This window comes from Ischnura elegans, chromosome 11, assembly GCF_921293095.1.
Source record: "Ischnura elegans chromosome 11, ioIscEleg1.1, whole genome shotgun sequence".
In the NCBI taxonomy this organism is placed as follows: domain Eukaryota; kingdom Metazoa; phylum Arthropoda; class Insecta; order Odonata; family Coenagrionidae; genus Ischnura; species Ischnura elegans.
The window spans coordinates 67,241,095-67,260,238 of NC_060256.1; the positions used below are offsets into that span (position 1 = coordinate 67,241,095).

The 19,144-nt window shown below is 38.4% G+C and overlaps 1 protein-coding gene across 3 annotated transcripts in view; it reads left to right on the forward strand.

The window, feature by feature from the left end:
* Positions 1-18,589, forward strand: part of LOC124168477 (DNA-directed RNA polymerases I, II, and III subunit RPABC3) — a 595,544-nt gene extending 576,955 nt beyond the window's left edge. For all 3 annotated transcript variants that reach the window (XM_046546753.1, XM_046546754.1, XM_046546755.1), the window contains one exon: positions 18,182-18,589. In XM_046546753.1, coding sequence (XP_046402709.1) covers positions 18,182-18,299 — 118 coding nt within the window. In that variant the 3' untranslated portion in view covers positions 18,300-18,589. The remainder of the gene's footprint in view (positions 1-18,181) is intronic.
* The last annotated feature ends 555 nt before the right edge of the window (positions 18,590-19,144 follow it).

A 19,144-nucleotide genomic window follows, 5' to 3' on the forward strand; every position in this document is an offset into this window, starting at 1 on the left:
ATGTGCTAATAATACAAGTATAGTATTTGGAGGAGGCGACCGACAGCTGAGGTAATTTGCGCCTGAATGGAAGGGTGTGGAAGGAAGGTTGGAGAGAAACCCGGCGTCGGCGTTAGCCTGCTCTTAACTAAAGGCGCCAAGGGGACCACGGCTTAACGTCCCATTCGACGGACGGAGTGTTGCGCTTGAAATGTCCTCCACACAACATTCAAGCAGGGATCGGGCAGTCTCTGAAAATTCTCTGCCACTGCCGTTATTTGAACCCGAGCCCGCCGGGTGGGAAGCCGACACTCTAGCCACCACACCAACCCGATCCCCCACTAATAATACAAATAAATGTTATTCGTATTGGGGTTTGAACATTTGCTTTTTATATGTAAAAGGCTGGTGTCCTAACACCCCCTGCCTCACGCCTTTTTAGGCGGCTTGCGCGGTATTATATAGATGTATATGTAGACATCCCGTGGCCCACTGCGGGCTGGCTGTGAGTTTTGTCCCACCTTAGGTCACGGATCATAGTTCGATGAGGTAATTTCGTCTCCTGCGCGCGTGGGAGTTCTCAGGCCTCGTCTTCGCTGACAGCTCCCCTTCAACATGCGGCGTCGATAATGGTGCCCTACCTTTAGCACAGTTCACCTCTGAGATGAACGGATCACCCCATCTCCCTCTTACCTTGAACGATATTCCATTCAACGATCCGTTCGTACTCGTATCGCATCATGTTTTTTGGATTTCGATTTAAGGGGAGGAATCATTACATCGATTCGTGAATGAAAAATTGACGGGAACCTGTGTGTATGGTGGTCATTGCTGTCGTGACCGATTTGTCTTTTCCCTTTAATGACGTTCGCTCGGATTCTCTCTTGGTGGCATCGATTCTTATGAGATGTAGGGTAAGGAATGTGGGCCATGTTCGGATTTTTATTGCCAGGGGATTACAATATTGAAAAATGCTGCTTTATCCGCCACTTATCCATCTGCGTATTTTCAAACGGTAATGGAGAAAACCTTTAACATTATAACCCAAGTGTATCACTTTTTATGTGCTTCAATTCCGAATTTGTTATTTTATGTTTAATACTGGCTTGACTTTTGGTCTCAAAGTGTGAGTGTTATCAGTGTAGATATTAATGTTTGAAGAAATTGCCCATGGACATAAAATACTGCTACTGCTACGGCGGTCTTTTGCAAACCATATTTAGGCTTGGCTGGTTGTGGATAGTTAGCGGTTTGAGGTTTAGATTTTTGGAATATAATGATGAAACCTGAAGAGGATCTGTTTGATGTGTGAATGATATTTTTACTTTGTATTGTTGCTTCTAGATTTAGTCATCCCTCAATCATATGATAATTTTTCTGTCTATTTAAGGGATATCTTCAGGGATATCAGTTACTGCGTGACCATACTTTTGGCAAATTAAGGGGAATAATTTAATCCTCTATTTAAATATATTGCATTTTGCGTTGAATTCTCTGAAATAGTTTCAAATAGAATAAATAATGGTCGAGTCCAGCTGATAGTATGTTTATAACTCTGAAACCGGTCGTTGAAATGAAAAGTTGCTGTAAATACCTTGAAGTTGTTTATTTCTGTAATTTATGTATTTAATGACTATTATCCACCCGCATTTATTTTTGGTAGGGAATAACTCCGTTATTCGGATGCAGGAGGATGAAATATTAGTATCCCTTATTTTTGGCTGATACTGCCCCTAGTCTCGAGGTCTTTTTGAGGATATTCGTGAAAAGGTCGTCGTTAAATTAATTGATGCATCTTATCGCGTCGGCATCTGTTGGCATCGCTGAGTAGAATCATTCTTATCTTGTCCTACGTAGAACAAATACATTCTCGATACCTATCTAGAGTTTTAAAGTAAACTATTTATTTATTTTTAACGGTGTAGTTCGTGCCAAAAATTTGTCTCCTGTCTATGATGAAATGTGGATTTTCCAATGTAATTTCCAGAAAATATGGCACGGAAAGCCCGTTTGTTGTGGCCATCTGGTGATGAAACACAGGTAGAGCCTTGCATTGTAAAATTTTCATGAAAGTGTGATTAATTTCCTTCTTGCACCGAGTTCCTTAAGGGTTACTTTTTTATGTAAAGCTCTGTAGATGTTTCGTCTTGGAGTTAAATTCAATATCCCTCTTCCCTGGCTTGAAGGATCCCTCGTGTCGTCACCCGGGCATAAAATGAGAACGGTTGCGCCGCCTCCTGGTGGTAGGATCCACGACTAGTCGCCTCATTGGATCGACCATTATCGTATCTTGTCCTTTCATCTTGGTCGTCGACAGGTGCGAACCAGCGAAAGACTTGAGGGCGAGCTTCGTCCGCACCACCGAAGCATAGAGTTCTGAACCTTTGAATTCGAGTGTCAATGCCGGGACAATCTGTTTACATTTTCTAAGCTAATTATGAGCTTATTTTTCAGAGAATACGTTGGCTTAAACCAGTGCATCATAGTTTTGGTAATCTTACTTGCATTTCCTTCCATCCGATTGTGAATCAGATTCCAATTCTAAACCTTTCGTGACCTTTCATTCCAAAATGTATTCTCGTGAAGAATTAGAAAATGGGCTTCATCTCTCGGGCCAAAAAATATATTGATCAGAGTGATGAAATTAAAAATCATGTAATTATTAAATTGTATCGAGGGATGAAGTTTCTTACCATGATTAGTTAAGTTTATACCCATTTAATTTGTCGCGAAAGAAGACAAAATAGTACCAGTTGAGATGATATGACGCGTTCTCTGAATTTATCAAGGGATACCAGTTTGTTAGTCGTTAACGAACACGAAGACTAAGATATCTGTGTGATCCTACTGTATTCCGCAGCTAATGCTACCTCTTATTTTGAAAGTGTTCTACCGGTCAAGGTAGGTTAACAAGGAACAATTTGCAGATCACCGTGGCCTGTATTCACTCACAACTTGGAGTTCCCGCTTCAATTCATAATAATTCTAATGCGTATTGATGATTTTTAGTGCTTTCATAAGCAAATTTCACAAAAAGATATCATTCACACATTTTAAGGAAGTTTTAGGTAACCTCAAAGGAAAAATCGGGAATTGAGTCGACCTTTACGGGATCCATAGCTGTATATGTTCATAAGAACTATATTCTTTTAATTGGAATGAAAGGTATTTGCACTTTCCCTCTATACTTAAAGGCGTTTCGGCTCACAGAGCATTCGTCTGGTGCAAGACAATATTGTCTTGTTCAAATACAATTCATCTAGTACAAGTCCAAACGCGTCGTACACACTAAAATTTTGTAGAAAAGTGTAACTACCTTTCATTTCAATTAAAAAAAGATTGCTTTGATGAAAATATACAGCTATGAATCCTTTTAGGGTAGACTCAACTCTAATTATTTCTAGTAGGTTACCCATAACTTCCGTAAAATTTTCGAATGGGAATGTTGCTAAGGTGAGCACAAAACATTATTTAGGTAACCTCAAAGAAAAAAATCGGAATTGAGTCTACCTTTACAGGATGTAAGCTATATGTTTCCATGAGGAGAGTATTTTTTTATTAAATGAAAAAGAGATATGGCAAGTTTTCCATAAATATATTTTAAAATACGTTTCGACATCAAACGTTTCGTCAGGTCATTCTCAAGTACAAATTTACTTGAGAATGACCTGATTGCCCTCTCTCTATTTCATTAAATCAGGATGTTATTTCTACAACATCTCGCCTGCCTCAATTGCTTAATATTTTTTTTTAATTGTGTAATAATGTAATATTAATAATATTATGTAATTGAATTGGATAGCGGTCCGTGGTTTGTGAGCTTAGGTTCTGGCGCTCTAGCTTCGCTCCTATCTTCCTCCCGTGTCCCTATCCGACGCCCCTGTAGAGAAATATCCGCAAGTGTCTCTCCCTCTCTTCCTGGCCGACAGCTCTTGTTTTTATAAAAGGCTGAACCGCTGAAGTGAAAGGTGGTTGCATTTTACCGCAATGAAAATTTCGTCACTGTCATATTTTTGCGACGACGGCGATCCAGTCGCGGGTATTCCGAAAATAATCGGTAATAGCGGACGCCAGGAACTATGCACCTCATAACCAGGAAGTATGTATACATATTATATGGGGTATTTAAAACAAAGTTTCCATTCATACAATTATTCATAAATAAAAGTTTCACCAAACCGTAGTGAAATTATGTGATATAATGTGCACGTTACATTTTTGGGGTACAATAGTAGTTGTAATATTAGTGCACTATTAGTTATAGTTTATAATTGCCTTCGTCGGGGGGAGGAAAGGGGCGGGCGAACGGACCCGCCTGCTACCCTTGTCGGTCCCATACAGTTTTTTTGTCGGTCCTTTCCTCCCCTCCTTTGCTCGCGGCTCAGGCGCTTCGCGGGCCCGTGCGCCAACGTACGGTATACACACTATATATGAATGCGGGAGCGAGGAATAAAAGGGTTGGGATCCGCTGCGTGTAACTGAATGGTAAAACGTGCCGTGGTTTCTCAAGCTTTGGTTCTAGCGCCCTACCATCGCTCCTATCAGTGGCGCAGCGAGGGGGGGGGGGTTTGTGGGATAAACCCCCCCCCCCCCCCCGCAGAGGTCAGAGAAATTTTTAAGTTTTATCCATTTTACTTAATTGGATTGATATTACTAATAGAATAGTGTAATAATTAGTAAAATATCCCTCAGAAAGTCGTAAAACTCACCATTTTGAACCATTTATCTTAAACTTCCTCAATTTATTAATCTCGCACCTACCGCTTATCCTGGTGGGTATACCACAACCCCACACACACCGGTATCAGTTGCACCTAAACCCGGTCTTAATTCCTGGCTGCGCCCCTGGCTCCTGTAGCGTTGCCGCGTTTCTCTCCAGCGCCCCTGTGTGTAAGGTACCCGCAAGTGCGTCTCTCTCTCTCTCTTCCTAGCCGACCGCTCCTGTATTTATAAAAGGCTGAACCGCTGGGAAGCCATTTGTCGCGTTTGGTCCGGCGCCAGAGCGCGCTCGAATTATTGGGACCCTTCTTACATCAGGCCGCGAGCCAAATAACTCCTCCACCCCTCCCACTTGCGTGACTCTTTTCAAAGGGTGGCCTCCCCCATTGTGTCTGGCACGCCGTGCCTATTTCGCTTCCCGATCGTCTCTTGTTTTCTCTCTTTCTCTCTCGCCCGTCGTGGGCCCAGAATGATATAATCCACGCGACGTTAAACTCCCCAAAGGTTATCCTTAAAGAATGACGGAACGAAAGCGTCGGTGGAAGTTCCCCCAGGCTAGAAATGAGAATCCTACCTTGCTGTCTTTTAGGAGGTCACTCCGACAGGGATTATACCGTTCAGGGAAGTCTTAGAAATGTCAGTGAAATGAGGTTTTATTAAATTATTGTACTGGTTAAATTTGGTTGACATGGAGTACTGGGGACTTAATCCGTCCTATCCCATGCTTGACTTCACTATTAAAATCACAATAACATAAATAAATTATTTTTTTAAATAGGCTTACCATTGGCTATGATTCCTTTAAATTGAAAAGTCTCATTTTTTCATATGTTCTTAAGGCCTTGTTACACGGAACATGTACGAATGCATGAACCAAATTAGTACAAGTTCTATTTTCTTTTCACGCGGCCACGCATTTGTACATTTTGGGGTGGTTAGACGGTGAATTTTCACCTTCATTTTTGCGTTCATACAGTAACTTTTACGTTTTAATGTACCTCTTACCAGGCCTTTACACTTTTAACGCTTGTTTTGAACGTATGGTAAGTATTGATTGATGGCAGCGTATTCAAATCGTTTTTCAAAAATGCGTATCTCGTCTGTTGGGTTTTCTTAATAATTTATTCGCACATCAGCACCCAGCCTAAATAACCGAAGATACAGCCATGAAAAATTTAGGTCATAGTGCCTTTGGAAAAAGTCTGTATTTTATATTTTATTCGGTTGTTTGGTATTCTTCCTTTTATTTCGATAGTTTTATTTTTAGATCCAAATACATCCATTTTTCTTCCATTCCATTTGTAGTAATTAGCCATAGCAACCAGTCGTAAGCGTTTGTTCAAAATAATTTTTAAAGGCGATTCAAAACAAAATTATATTCGCCAGCAGTATTTTAATACTATTAATCGAAATCAATAATGTGTATTGCTATTAATTTCACCCCCATTTGAATGTGATCGGGTAACATCTGTTAGTCAGGTATAAAATTAAAATCAATCCAGAAAATAAAAATTCGCACTACTTTTTGAGTTCCCTACACGTGTAATTGGAGTCAAAACACGGTAGTTATGTTGAAAGGGAGCCACAGAATAGCTCCCTCCCAACCCTAGGATGGTATTTCCAAAGGGATGAGGAAATGAAGCCAATTGTAGAAGAAAGATACTTGTGGCCGCAGATGGGAATACCGCCGCGCTCCTCTTATAAAGCTCTCTTTTCAGAAAACAAGGCGAACCAAAAGAAGGAGCACAGTATTCTCCAGTACACACCCGAGATTCGTCTCCGAAATGTGAGCATATTTCCCTCGAAAGAACGCAGCTTGCCAAATGGAGCATATGTCTCAGTGGGCAGTACCCCTATGAAAAAATTGTATAAACCTGTTTCAAAATTTTATACAATTTATACAATTGCCATGGCAATGTATAAGATTGTATAAAATTTTGAAACAGGTTTATACAATTTTTTCATAGGGGTATTCACCGTTCGATTCCTCAGCAAAGTCTTTGCCTCTGAGACCTCTTTGCTCAAGCTCCCCAAATACTTGATTGAATTTTTCCCCTTTTGGAAATAAAATATGCATAACTTTAGAATAGTTGCTGGAAGTTTAATTGCTGTGACATCTATGATTCTAATTTGGTGTTAGGATATTTAAAAAGTACAAGTTGATTCCGCTTTCAACTCACTGGTGTTGCCTCCATACTTTATTGGCTCCATGGAGATAAGTAAATAATTAAAAAAAATAATTGTTGTTGTATTGTAATTTTCACTGTAGTTCGGTACTGGAAATTGAAACTTTCAGGTCATTGAAAAGCTTATTTTAAATGGCCATTATGAGTCATATTTAGAAAGTAACTACCCAGTGGCTTGTAAAACGTGTATTCATATGTATTTTCCGTGCAAAAGAGAATATATTTGAATACTAACTTAGTCATTTAATCGGGTTGCAAAAAAGTTAGTTGAGGCGAGTATCGTAATGAGGTTCTATTTTCCTTGTCGTTTCACAGAAATTAACGACTGTTTTTATCAGTGCTGAATAGAATTTTTTCATTTCATTTTCTAGGTATTCAGAGTCCTGAAGCCCACAATAAAATATTAATTCATCTTTGCATCTGTGTTGCATCTCGGAGCGCAGTTTTGAATTCACTAATTGCGTTGTTTCTTCTCCACCTATGGCTCAATCGGAATTGTCTAAGTATAGCTTTAGTGTCGTAAACGTTCTCAGACGGCTTTATTCGTCAAGAGTTCCAGAAGCGTTCCATTCAGGCTTCGGTAACCATTAATCCTTCCGTCTTCCGTCAACTCGGAGCGTTTCAGTGGTCTATCGGTCTAATTTTATTTTTAACGGTGATAAATAAACGGATGAAGAATCCAAAGAGTCATTCTCCATAGTTGCACCCATGGTTTGTGCTTGTTGTGGCAAAAAATAAACATCGTCTATCCTAGATTTACGCTGTGTTGTTAGAAGCATCAATATTCCTCTTAACATATCGTTGTGTATTGTGCTGAAGTTGTCTTCGATTATGTTGGGTGGAAATTTTGTTATTTTTGTTAAAGCTTTTATTGTGAATGTGGGTGTTGTTGCGGAAATCTTCGTGTTTTGTGCTTCAAGCTTCGGCAGTGCTTTCTATAAATTGCTCATAACCTGGCTCCCAGTGTCCAGTAAAGATAACTGTTGTGAAAAACATCATTTCTGTGGACGTTGTGTGACTAAGTGGATACACATCGAAGATTTCCGTTAACAAGCACCTCGAACAATATATAATGTAGTTTGTATCTGCAAGAGCTCCGGCCTAGCAAGATCAACTGGATTCGATGGCATCGTCTGGCTTCTGGTGAACACCTGCACTTTGGACGATGACTTGAAATGCCATTTGCGCAGTGGCAGTGTGGTTAGCTGGTTGTGTGGGCTAGATCCCTGGTTAACAGATCACGACCTCTAATTGCACTGCCCCTGCGAGGATGGTTATAACAGCAGTGAAATCATCACCTCGTCACCTTGGAAACCTGTTCAAGACCTGCAGGAATCTGCGCTACATTATGAGATGCTTTTTCAGCGGTGGTGGTGTCTTGTATGGCCTAATTGCTGTTAACATCCTCTTATGGGACATATGTTTGTGTAATATGGGACTAAAAATTAGTTGACCTCCCCTCATATCTGTAATGAACCCGTAAGATGCTTGTATTTTTGTTTGTACTTCTGCTTGTATTTGTACTGGGTGTATTTTAGTTTTGGTCAAAGTAGTCGTCTCATTTTGTAGTTTCCACTTTTTCTCTTTTTTAAAGATATAGTAGTTGGACATATTTAGTATAATGCAAACGGCGCCCCTGATCTAAATGCCTCAGTTGAGGTATTCTCACAAAATAAGCTGTATTATTATTGTATATATCCCAAAAATTATACTAGTCTATGTTTTGACCTTTATTTTAATACGTTCTGGCCTGTGCGAGCTATTTACCTATATTTGATAAAATATGTGTAAGTTCAACGGCTAGTAGATTTTATTGGCATAATGGAGGAAAATGTTATGTTATCATTTTTGCCATGCTAATTTTTTCATGCATAAATTTTCTTATGTATTTTTGTTCAATAATCGTCAAGGAATGATTTTCAAAATCCCTTTCTGACGATCAGTCTGTGGAAAAATACCGCAACAAGCGTAAACTAAGTTTGTATCCAAGAGTATTGGATCTTTTCTGTTGGGTGATATCTCCATTTAGCATGTCTTGGTTTAAAATGAATCCGATTTTTGCGTGGATCACCTACGGAGTAGATTATCTCAGCATAAGAAGTGATAAGTATCTCTACAACATCAAATTAATTTAACTCATCAAATATAAGGAAGCCAAAAGTTGTCACTCTTACGCTGATCAATTTTAACGTAAACTGAAACGGATGACGTCATAAGATAGCTTCAACCTTCATTTTAAAGTTTATGTCTTCATAGAATCTGTATCTTTAATATGAGCAACTATATAAAGGGAAAACGTTGTCATAAAGTCACCCCACCGAGTGAATTTCACGAGTGAGTTTCACTATATAAAGTTTCCCTCCTTTTCCGAAAGAGGAAAAAATAGTATTGCTAGACCATGGCGTCAGAAAGAAGTACACAGCTAAAAAGCTCCATCCGCAACATGTCACGGCATATGTGACAAATGAAATGCCCAGTACATCTCTTTCATGAGACCAGATTAAAAATCACGAGATTAATTATACGAAAAATAGACCCCATGTCACAAAATCACCCCATCAGTCAAAAAGTCACCCCAATCTACGGTAGCTTTATTCTCGATGTTTAGTAATAATTTTTTACTTAATTATTCAACGTTGATTACAATCTACAAAATATATTTCATTACGTACATTTCCATTTAAAAAGAACTTCAGAAAAAAAGAATAAGTTTAGGATAGGAGCACGATTTCCATACAATATATTGAAATGAAAGGAGTTAGCATAACAGCGTTATTAATTTTTGCTAGCTTTATTTCGATTTGGGAATCACTGTGCGCCGATAAACGATACGAAACTGTTTGTTTGCGTCTGGGAAATTTATTCCCCGCTGCAGTGCCGATCGAGTGGCTGTTTCCACGTCGCTAATTCTCTAAAAGTAGACGACGGTAAACGATGGCATCGCTCAGAGATAGGGCGCGTGCCATTGCATACGCTTTGCTGTTAGGTGCACCGCCAAAATTTCAAGTGGGCGCCCAACTCCTCGTTTTATGACCTTTTAGATTCTTCTCCCGCCCTTACGAGGCGGTCGTTGATGCAACCGCGATCGCAGTTCCCTCCAGCGGCGCATCCCGGAAGTTCGGGTGTCGTGCAAAATGTCGCCATTCGATCGTGTTCTTTTTTTCCTTCCCTTTGCATCGCTCTGCGGGACGTGGTGCATTCCGGGGTCTTTCCTATCAAAGTGTTCGAATCATGCGAAACGAAAGGGGGATGGAGCCTTTTTAAGTATCAGAGTGCGCAGTCTGCCATATTGAGGAAATCATTTTCACTATATTAAATATGCTTAATTGAATGTTTTCTCCATTAAGTTCCAATTCTGAGCGTACTGTTTTTGGACATGCATACATAATTACAAAAAAATCGCCAATCGACATCATGACCAATCCAACATCATCAATACATAGGTAAAAAAAATACAGTATTGAATAGAGTCTGGCAGACTGATTATATCATCGTAAAAAATACGAAAGAGAAATGATGTGCTACTATAGTATTTGTATTTTATGCATTCGAAAATCATCTCATAATTATTCAAATGCATTGTTCTCAAAAAGAGGTTCCTGATTATAAATTTGTAGAAAGTCGATGTGATTTATTATCGGGAACTCTCCTTCGACAGCCATTCATTTTTAAATAATAAGTAGATGGGTTTCGAGTTGAGTTACTCTCAATAAATATATTTTTCTATCATGCCTAATAATGGCATCCTTTGCTGTCAGTATCTAAGATATGCATGTAAGCCATTGTGTGCTTCAAAGTATGTATGATTAATATTTCATCGCCCAAAACAGTAAATTGTGCTAGCTCTTCCTTTAGTGCCTTAGTAAGTGAAAAGGGAATTTATAAAAAAGGGAAAACAAGGGCTCTTATTCTCTGCGGATTTGTTTTTGTAAATTTAAAACCGGGCGTAATGCAGCCGTTGCGCAAATATGGTCGCGTAAACTTTAAATTGTTTATTTTTCTCTATCTTTTAATTGTAACTGCCAGCGATCCTAAATATCAGCACACAAGAAGGGGATATATAACGAGGAATATCGGAATTCGACGCGAACTCATCTGGAGCCTGAGACAGGCTTCACGAAATGCTGCGTCCTCGACAGATGTACTTTTTTTTATTTTGCAAAAGCGACGACGGTGAACTCGGGCAACATTTTAATTCTCCCATCACTCCCGCAGACATTTTTTGACGAATAAAAACCTCAAGTGGGTCTGCGGGGGTCGATCTTTCTGGTCCGTAATCACGGAAAACGTTTTTTTTTTTTTCGTTCATTCTCCCGTTCCATTTTTTTAAAACCCTTTCTCTGCCGTCTTCGCAAAATGTGACTCTCGAAAATTCCCCATAAGGTGGCAGCATCGACTCCATGTTTTTTAAGGGTTACTAACAATGATATTGAGATAATTGGATACTTTTAATAAGCCCTGAGAGAAAAATCCTTTTAGGATATGATGATTTTTATATATTCTGTCTAAATCCAAAGTTTAAAAATTCAATATTTTTTACCCAGTCGCAATTGAATGTTTAGTAATGCTCATCAATACTTCTTGACAAGTACCCTTAAGGTATTTTATTTTAGTACTCAAAGGTTCTATGTACGAGCGTTGTCATTGAAAAGCATTATAGCGACGATGGATGTCTTCCAAAATATGTCTTCCATGTGCCCCAGATGCAATTTAAGCAAATTATTACAATACAGTGAATTAAATTGGGTAATTCATCAACATATCTTTAAACGTAGGATATGATGTTACTGAGACCGGTGGGAAGTTCTGTGTTACTTGCTGTTACAAAGGAGTTGGACTTATTTACAGTCGAACCAATGGTAACAGTCGCGCCTGGCTGAAATATTGCTATAATTTTTAAGAGTGTGAAAAAGTACCTTGTATCCACGGTTTTGGTAATTTCGCTAGTTTACATACTTACAAGGTTATCATTTCATATTCCAGGATACATCTCTTTACAGAAAAAAAAACATTTAATGTTTTTAGCTCTCAAACCAATGTTGAACCTTGCGGTACCCCTGAAAGACGTCCCTAAATTATTCCTGCTTCTCCTGTATTCGCAGTGCTTTGGTGGTTTTTTATTTAACCACATCGGAGTTCTTGGCGACTTATCTCTCTATAACTAATTGGGATGGGTTATTTAGGTCTGATCTTCAGAATTGTCCGTCAACATTTCACCAGCGTTTCGCCCATTTACTTGAGCATCATATTGAGTGGTTTTCTTTCTCTTGGCCTTAATTTTTAACATTAATAAGTATCATAGAATGCAGGTATTAAAGAATTATAAGCAAAAACTTTAGTCCAAATGAATAAACAAATCATTCTCATTGCAAAAGGGGTACGTCAAAATTCTTGTCCCTTATTTTTAATTAATATACAATTGATTTTTTTATTTTATTAAAAGCATTGCTATAACTTTTCATTCCTTTACGTATCATATTCATGAATTCATTCATAGCCCTGAAAAAAGGTATATAAAATATACCGAAACATTGGCCAAAACTTTTGCATATAATTCCTAAAGACCTACATTATATGGCACTAATCAACGTTAAATAATATTCATAAAATCTTCAAGTACTTTAATGTCTCTTTTATCTTGTTATTGTAAAAAAATGTGATAACTTTTCGTGCCTTTATGTATCAAATTAATGTAATCATATTCATTCATATCCCTGAAGAAGGTATAAAATTATGACAAAAAGTTGATCATAAAATGGTACATATAATTCTTAAAGACCTATACTCCATAACACCAGTCAACGTTAAATGATATTCAATAAATATTCAAGTACTTTTAAGTCTTTATTAGTTTTTAATGCTACGGTAGGTGATCTCAAGTTTGCAATAGTTGTGCCTTTAGGTCGAGCTAAAAATTATAACTTGTTCCTCAGTTCGCTGTGTTCTCTCACTCCTCCCGTGCTCTTTGTACTCGGCCAGGAAGAGCTGTAGAGATTGTAGAGTGGGTGTCTTCCCATTCCTTCACCATGATTTACCCCTTCTCCCCCGACTCCTCCCCCACCGCCTATACCCTCATCCCCTATCCCCCATCCCTTGGGCAAATGGAGCAGGAGTGTAGGGAAGGGGTGGTGGCATTCTAAATTTAAAGCTGCTGGCAGCCCGGCTACACTCCTTCCCCTCCCCCCACCCCATCCTCCCCATGCCTCTCCGTATCCCAGGATACCGCCGACACAGCTTCCAGTACCATTTATATTGCATCCTCGTGTTGAGTGGTGCTCCAGTCGCTAATATTGATGTAGTATATTCGAAAGAAAATTGTCGTTAACATTGTGGCTATCTCCGTGGGGAAACGTGGAGTTGCATGAGAGATGTGTAGTAGATATTTTAGTTTTATTGACCTTTTGTTTTACTTCCTAAATTTATTGCTCGTAAATTCATGGGTGCTTCGTGGCCCTTTTTATTTTTCTAGCTAGCGTTTTGGGAATGAATATGATCATCTCCAGGGCTATAAATATATAAATTAGAGAATAAATAAAAATTATTTAAAAAAATGATTTTCGTAATCCTGTTCAGTTAAAGAAATAATTAAATACAAAGTACTACAATCCCAAAAATATAAGGATAACGCATGCCTTTTATAATTATGGTTGATCTTTGAAATCTTAAAGAGATTTGAGGGGGTTCTCTTCCCCATTTTAGAGTTACGCTGAAACGTAACTTGGTTTTGTATTATAAATACACATTTTGAAACCGCGTGTTTGAAATGCCGTTTAACTTCTCCACGGTGATCGTTTTTAATGAGTAGCATGGCTGTTATTTGAAGATACCGTAATGGTCTGGGAAAAATGCGATATTATCATTTCTGCTTTTGTTATGTGGATGAGGAATTTACTTAAGAATATCTGGTGTTATATTTCGATAGGATATTCTCTAGCATTTAAACATTTTGATTCGGATTTTAGCTAATTTTAGTGCATTGAATTAAATTTAGTGTGGTGAAAAAAAGCTATTTCTTTAAATTAATTGGCGTTTATCTATCCAATCCTCTGGGAATCCTTTGGGGACTTCCAATTTGAAACTAAGAATTTCTTTCAAATACCATTCAAATGTCTATATGTATTTTTTTATCTCCTCTGTGTTATACGTCCTTGTCTTGTAGTATGTCTTTTTGTGCCTTTGCTTGCTGTAATAAAATTTCGGTGGATATTATAATTATTCACGCTGTTTTGTCTCCATTTAGTAACTTAAAGAGCGAAAATGTTATTTAAAAAGCATATTCGTGGACTGGGCGTCTCCTTGCGGATGGCACCGTGAAGGTTCGCCGCTTTTCACTTCTCGGTTATTTTCTTCAATAATATCAGATAATTTTCTTATAGTGCCTTGAAAATATGGATGTATATTTAAATTTAAGTCTGTGAGACCCTGGTCGTTTATAACCCTCGCGAAATTCTGCAGGAATGAATATAAAAATAAATTACCGACCATGTCTTCCCAGTAGTATTCCATTTTCCCGTGCACTATGAGGCAAGAGGTACTTTTTTTCCTTCTCTTATTGACTACTCTTACTCCCGTGGAAGATAATAAGATTTTTATTGCCCCCGCTCAACTCCCGTGATGACGTTTGCTGGCCTCATATATATTGCCGAGTCACGGGCCGGCTTCCGAGTTCCTTCTCTCCTCTGTTCTCGCTTTTATACAGCTGACTTGTCTCCTCCTCTGAAGATGTTAGGGTGGAGAAACGCGCCCAGGAGTTTTGTCGAGATTTTTTTTTACGTTCCTTCTTTTTCTAGGCTTCTTTAATATCGTCTGTTCTTTTGCCATACCCCTTGAACGGTTTTCAGCTCTTCATACAGATAAAATCCGAAGAGTCAAGCGTAATGGAGTGGAATTTTTCCTTATTGAAATGAATACTTGTCATTTTCCACGATTATAATCGTGGAAATTTTGCAAGTAATTTTAATTTTGGACTTTAATAAATTGATTCAATAAATAATTTGCCAGTATTTATTTCAATAGCTTCTACGTATTGATCGTTTTAATTTTGAACTTAGCGAGCCACAGCAGCTATGGTATTAAAATATTGGCGTTGAGTAGCGCAGAGTACCACGTTTTTTAAATATGGCACTGCCTACCAAAATTTGCGTTATATTTGCTATCGGTTGCGTAATTTTTATTTATTAATATGATTTATGGCCATTAGTTATTACTATTATTTATTAATCTATAAGCGTATAAGTATTAACCAGCTTATAAGTTTTGGTGTTACCAATAGTGCTAGTACTAAAATTACGATGTCTTGGAGAATATACCAAAATATGTATTGAGAAGATTAGCTGATGCCTATGTTCCACGTGAACAAATTACGCCTCTGAAGAAATCATATCTTTAAATCCAGTCGTGAAGATCTCTTCGTCGATGTAATCATAAAGGCGATATCGTTTAGTCTTTATACCCTTCGGTAACATATTGTAGCATTCTTTGCCATCACCAATTCTTGGACTATATTGCAAGATTTTTGGGCGATAGAACAGATGTAAGAGTTCGCTTTTTTTGAGCCGTGATTCACTGGGAAGATTTTACGATTTTGCTCCGTTCTAAACGGCAAGCGGTCGCTATTCACGCATCTTACTCAAGGCCCGAATGGTACTGCCTTATCTTATCACCATTGAAGCGGAGCGAGTGCACCTTCTCAGTGGCGTATATGCTGTCTGGGAATAACTGACTGGCATTATCTCTTTATCAATCTGGATGGTAATGGTGGGATTCTAAGCTTATTTATGAATGAATGCGTTGGTGTTCTGGATCCTATTGATACTTAATACCGTTATGAGTTAATGGAACGATTTTAAGCTCAATGAAGCAGGAAAACATGCAGCTTATCTTCCGATAAACTGTTGACTCGCTCGACTTTTGGAAAAAGTCCATTGCCTCCTTCGTGGAATTTTGGTGGAAATTGACTTGAAAATGTTGTATTTTTACGCATTTTTAAAATTGTTCTTGCTTTATGGATAAAAATCTAGTTCTTTACTGTGGTGAACGATAATTCTTAATGTGGTATAAATCTGGAAAGAGGTAATATCATTCATGAAAAACAAACTATTTACTCCTGATCGCGTACATGTGATGACTTTGTTTGATAAGATTTAATTTCATTTGTGGACAGTTTTGTAAATCATGGTATATTTCGTGAAATAATTCAATGATTAGGTACACATTCCAAGATATTGAGGGTTGTGGCATGATTTAGGGTCCAAATGGCTATTTTTAATCACTTTAAGCCAAAAAATTATGTTTTCGTTGTTATTTCCTTTCTTTTTAAAAGAAGTGGATTATAATTACTCTTTTGTCACTCTACAAAATTTACCGCTTTTTCTTAACGAGAAATTATCCAAAATTGAGTATTTAAGCTTGATTAGAGTCAAATGACCCATACTATAATATTTTCCATGCGGTTGTACTAAAGGAATTACATATGGCTGAATTTTTAATTGAATAATAATAATCAATTATTTTATGCTGAAAATGTATAATAGTTAAAATTGAAAACTAATTGTAACATTTCCAGTAAATTTGGTGGGAAGTTACTTTTAGTTTTAAATTTTTACGTTATTATAACCAGGTTCCACAGAATAAAGCCGGATTCGCTGAGGTAAAATGTATGTCTAAATGAGCCCTTTGTGTTGGCGAAAATACCTCGTGAAAGTTTTATGGACTCACAACTCGCAATCTTACTTCTCTTTCTTCCTTTCCCCCTTTCTTACGTCGTGGTTATGTTTTTTTCCCATTTCGTCCTTTCATTGCTCGTCGTGGAGGCGTTTGTCTCATTTGGAACCGTGTTGTTTCCTTTCCCCGCCCACGCGCCTCGTTGCCTCAACGGCGGAAATTTTAGTTTTCGGCGTCCAAATGGACTCCGCATTCCCTCCACCTTGCTTTTGATACAGCCGTCGCCCACGTCCAAACACTCCCCTCCGTCGCCTTAGCATTTCGCCGCCAGGGTACCTCAAGGCTCAGTTCTCTGCCCGCTTGGTTTTCATTATTATTTTTTCAGGGAGGCAAATTCAACGGCGGGAGTTGTGGGCGTAATTTGTCTTTTTCTTTGCCTCCGTGACCCCGGTGGCAGTATTCTTTCCATAAATTGCGAGAATCGGTTGGCCTTACGTCAGAGAAAAGTGGTGGAGTTCCGCCGAAATGTGACCCGGATTGTGCTGTTTTGGTGCAATAGTGTGCCCTTTTTTCTCTCTTAAGCCTCCGTGTTATGACGGTTCTCAAGGCGTTCTTCTTAGAAGACGGCGTTAACTTCTTCGCTAAGAAACTGAAAGAAGTATAGCGAGGTATTAGAGCAATGGTCGGGCGTCATCTGCTTAGGGATATGTTTAATCTTTTTCCCCAGTGTCTCATATTGTGTATTTACCGTCTAAGCTGAGTTTACATTTGATTGTATGACGAAATTGCTTCGACATTAATTGAAATTGTGATCAATAGAGCTCGAATGAATCGTTGCTCTGTAATTGTAACATTTGTAATGCGACTTTATAGAATGACAGTATAGTCATATTTTGTGTTTAGCGCCATGTATTCTGGCTAATGGAATGAAGTGAACCAGAACTTTTCTTTAATATCCACATATTTTTAGGCATGTATGCTGAAATTTGTATACATCTGCGACTTAGTGCGGAAAAAATGCATGTTTTAACCAAGTGTAAAATTAATCTTCGCATACAAAATCACGAAGTTTTCAGTGTTTAATATCTACTCTTAATTACTTGTAACTTCTCTTCTCCTTATAACCATTGATTTTCCAACATGGCCTTTATGGAGCATTGTATTTTCATACAAAGCACTGCAAGTAACGAGTGGCTCTGTATGCAGTCACACCCAAGGGTGCAATATACAACAAGGGTTCATTTATGATAAAAAAATTATTTAGCCGGGATCGAACCCGGATTTCCCGATTGCCGTTCCAGTGTGCTATCAGGTTCACCACATTCTTCCAAGGTGAATTTCGGACTGTCTTAGTAAGCACGACCTCCTCCAATGACAAAATATTGAATTGATTCGTCAACACCTTGTTTCGTAAACACAGTCGGTAATTAACTTTCTAATAAAATGGCATTGTGGTGTAAGTGGTAATTTACGGCTCGGAAATCGAGATATTCTGGTTAGAATTCCGGGAAAAAAAATATTATTTCTGTCATAGCAAATTTAATGTATGGTTTATATTTATACCTCTAAAGTAATTTATTGGATCGGCTGAAGACGTTCTGTTTCTAATTCCCTTATTTTGTTCTCCTTCTCAGGGCTGCTTACGTGTCCTACGGAGGCCTCTTAATGCGACTCCAGGGTGACGCCAACAACTTACACGGATTCGAGGTGGACCAGAATTTGTACCTGCTCATGAAGAAACTGGCTTTCTAGCAGCACGGCGCAGAACCTTCAAGAGGATCATTCCAGACCCTGCGTTTCCGAGCCTAGCAACGTTTCTTGCCGCTCGGTCATTATCAATTTATTATTTAATTTGAAAATCGTATGATGCCTATGGCATCGTCTTTTGTATAAACGACACAACACCAGCAAGATGGTATTTTCCTTTTGTTAACATCAATCTTATAATGATGTCTATGACATCGTCATTTGTAAAACTCACGCATCAGCTGTATTTTTATTTCATTTTTTATTCAATCTAATAAAATCTGACTTATAAGATATGTTCCATTTTCATGTTTATGTATTTTTTCTCCATCACTCCTATGCTAATCAGTTCTTAAACAAAACGGGATCTGAATCAAGAGAGAAATTAGTTTCTGCATCATATTGGTTGTACGATTTTGCTAAATAAGGTAGTAGGTATTTAACTCAAAAACGTTTTTATTCCTACCTTGGCTGTTCATTTGTCGAGCTGAGTAGCTGGCGGCCTCTTAAAATTTTGTCTGTCTTATTTTATGCCATTATAATCGACTGACTTGGTATCCCTAAGCCATTTCGTTCATTTAGCCACGGTGCCTCCCTTTTCTACGGAGTTTGCGGAAGTCCAGGATTAAAAAATTAATGTAGGGCGTAGTTTTGAATAATGAATGCTCACAATACTCTTCTACCCGGGTGGGATGATTGAGTGTCACCGAGGGAATTCCAACCACTGCCGTGATAAGAACCCAAGACCACGCGGTTGGAATTCAAACGAATTTGTGATTGTAGTGTATCTCATTCGGGCGGACTGGTTACCCAAGGGCTCCAACGTGGTCAAAGGGCAACCTCTCCTCCCC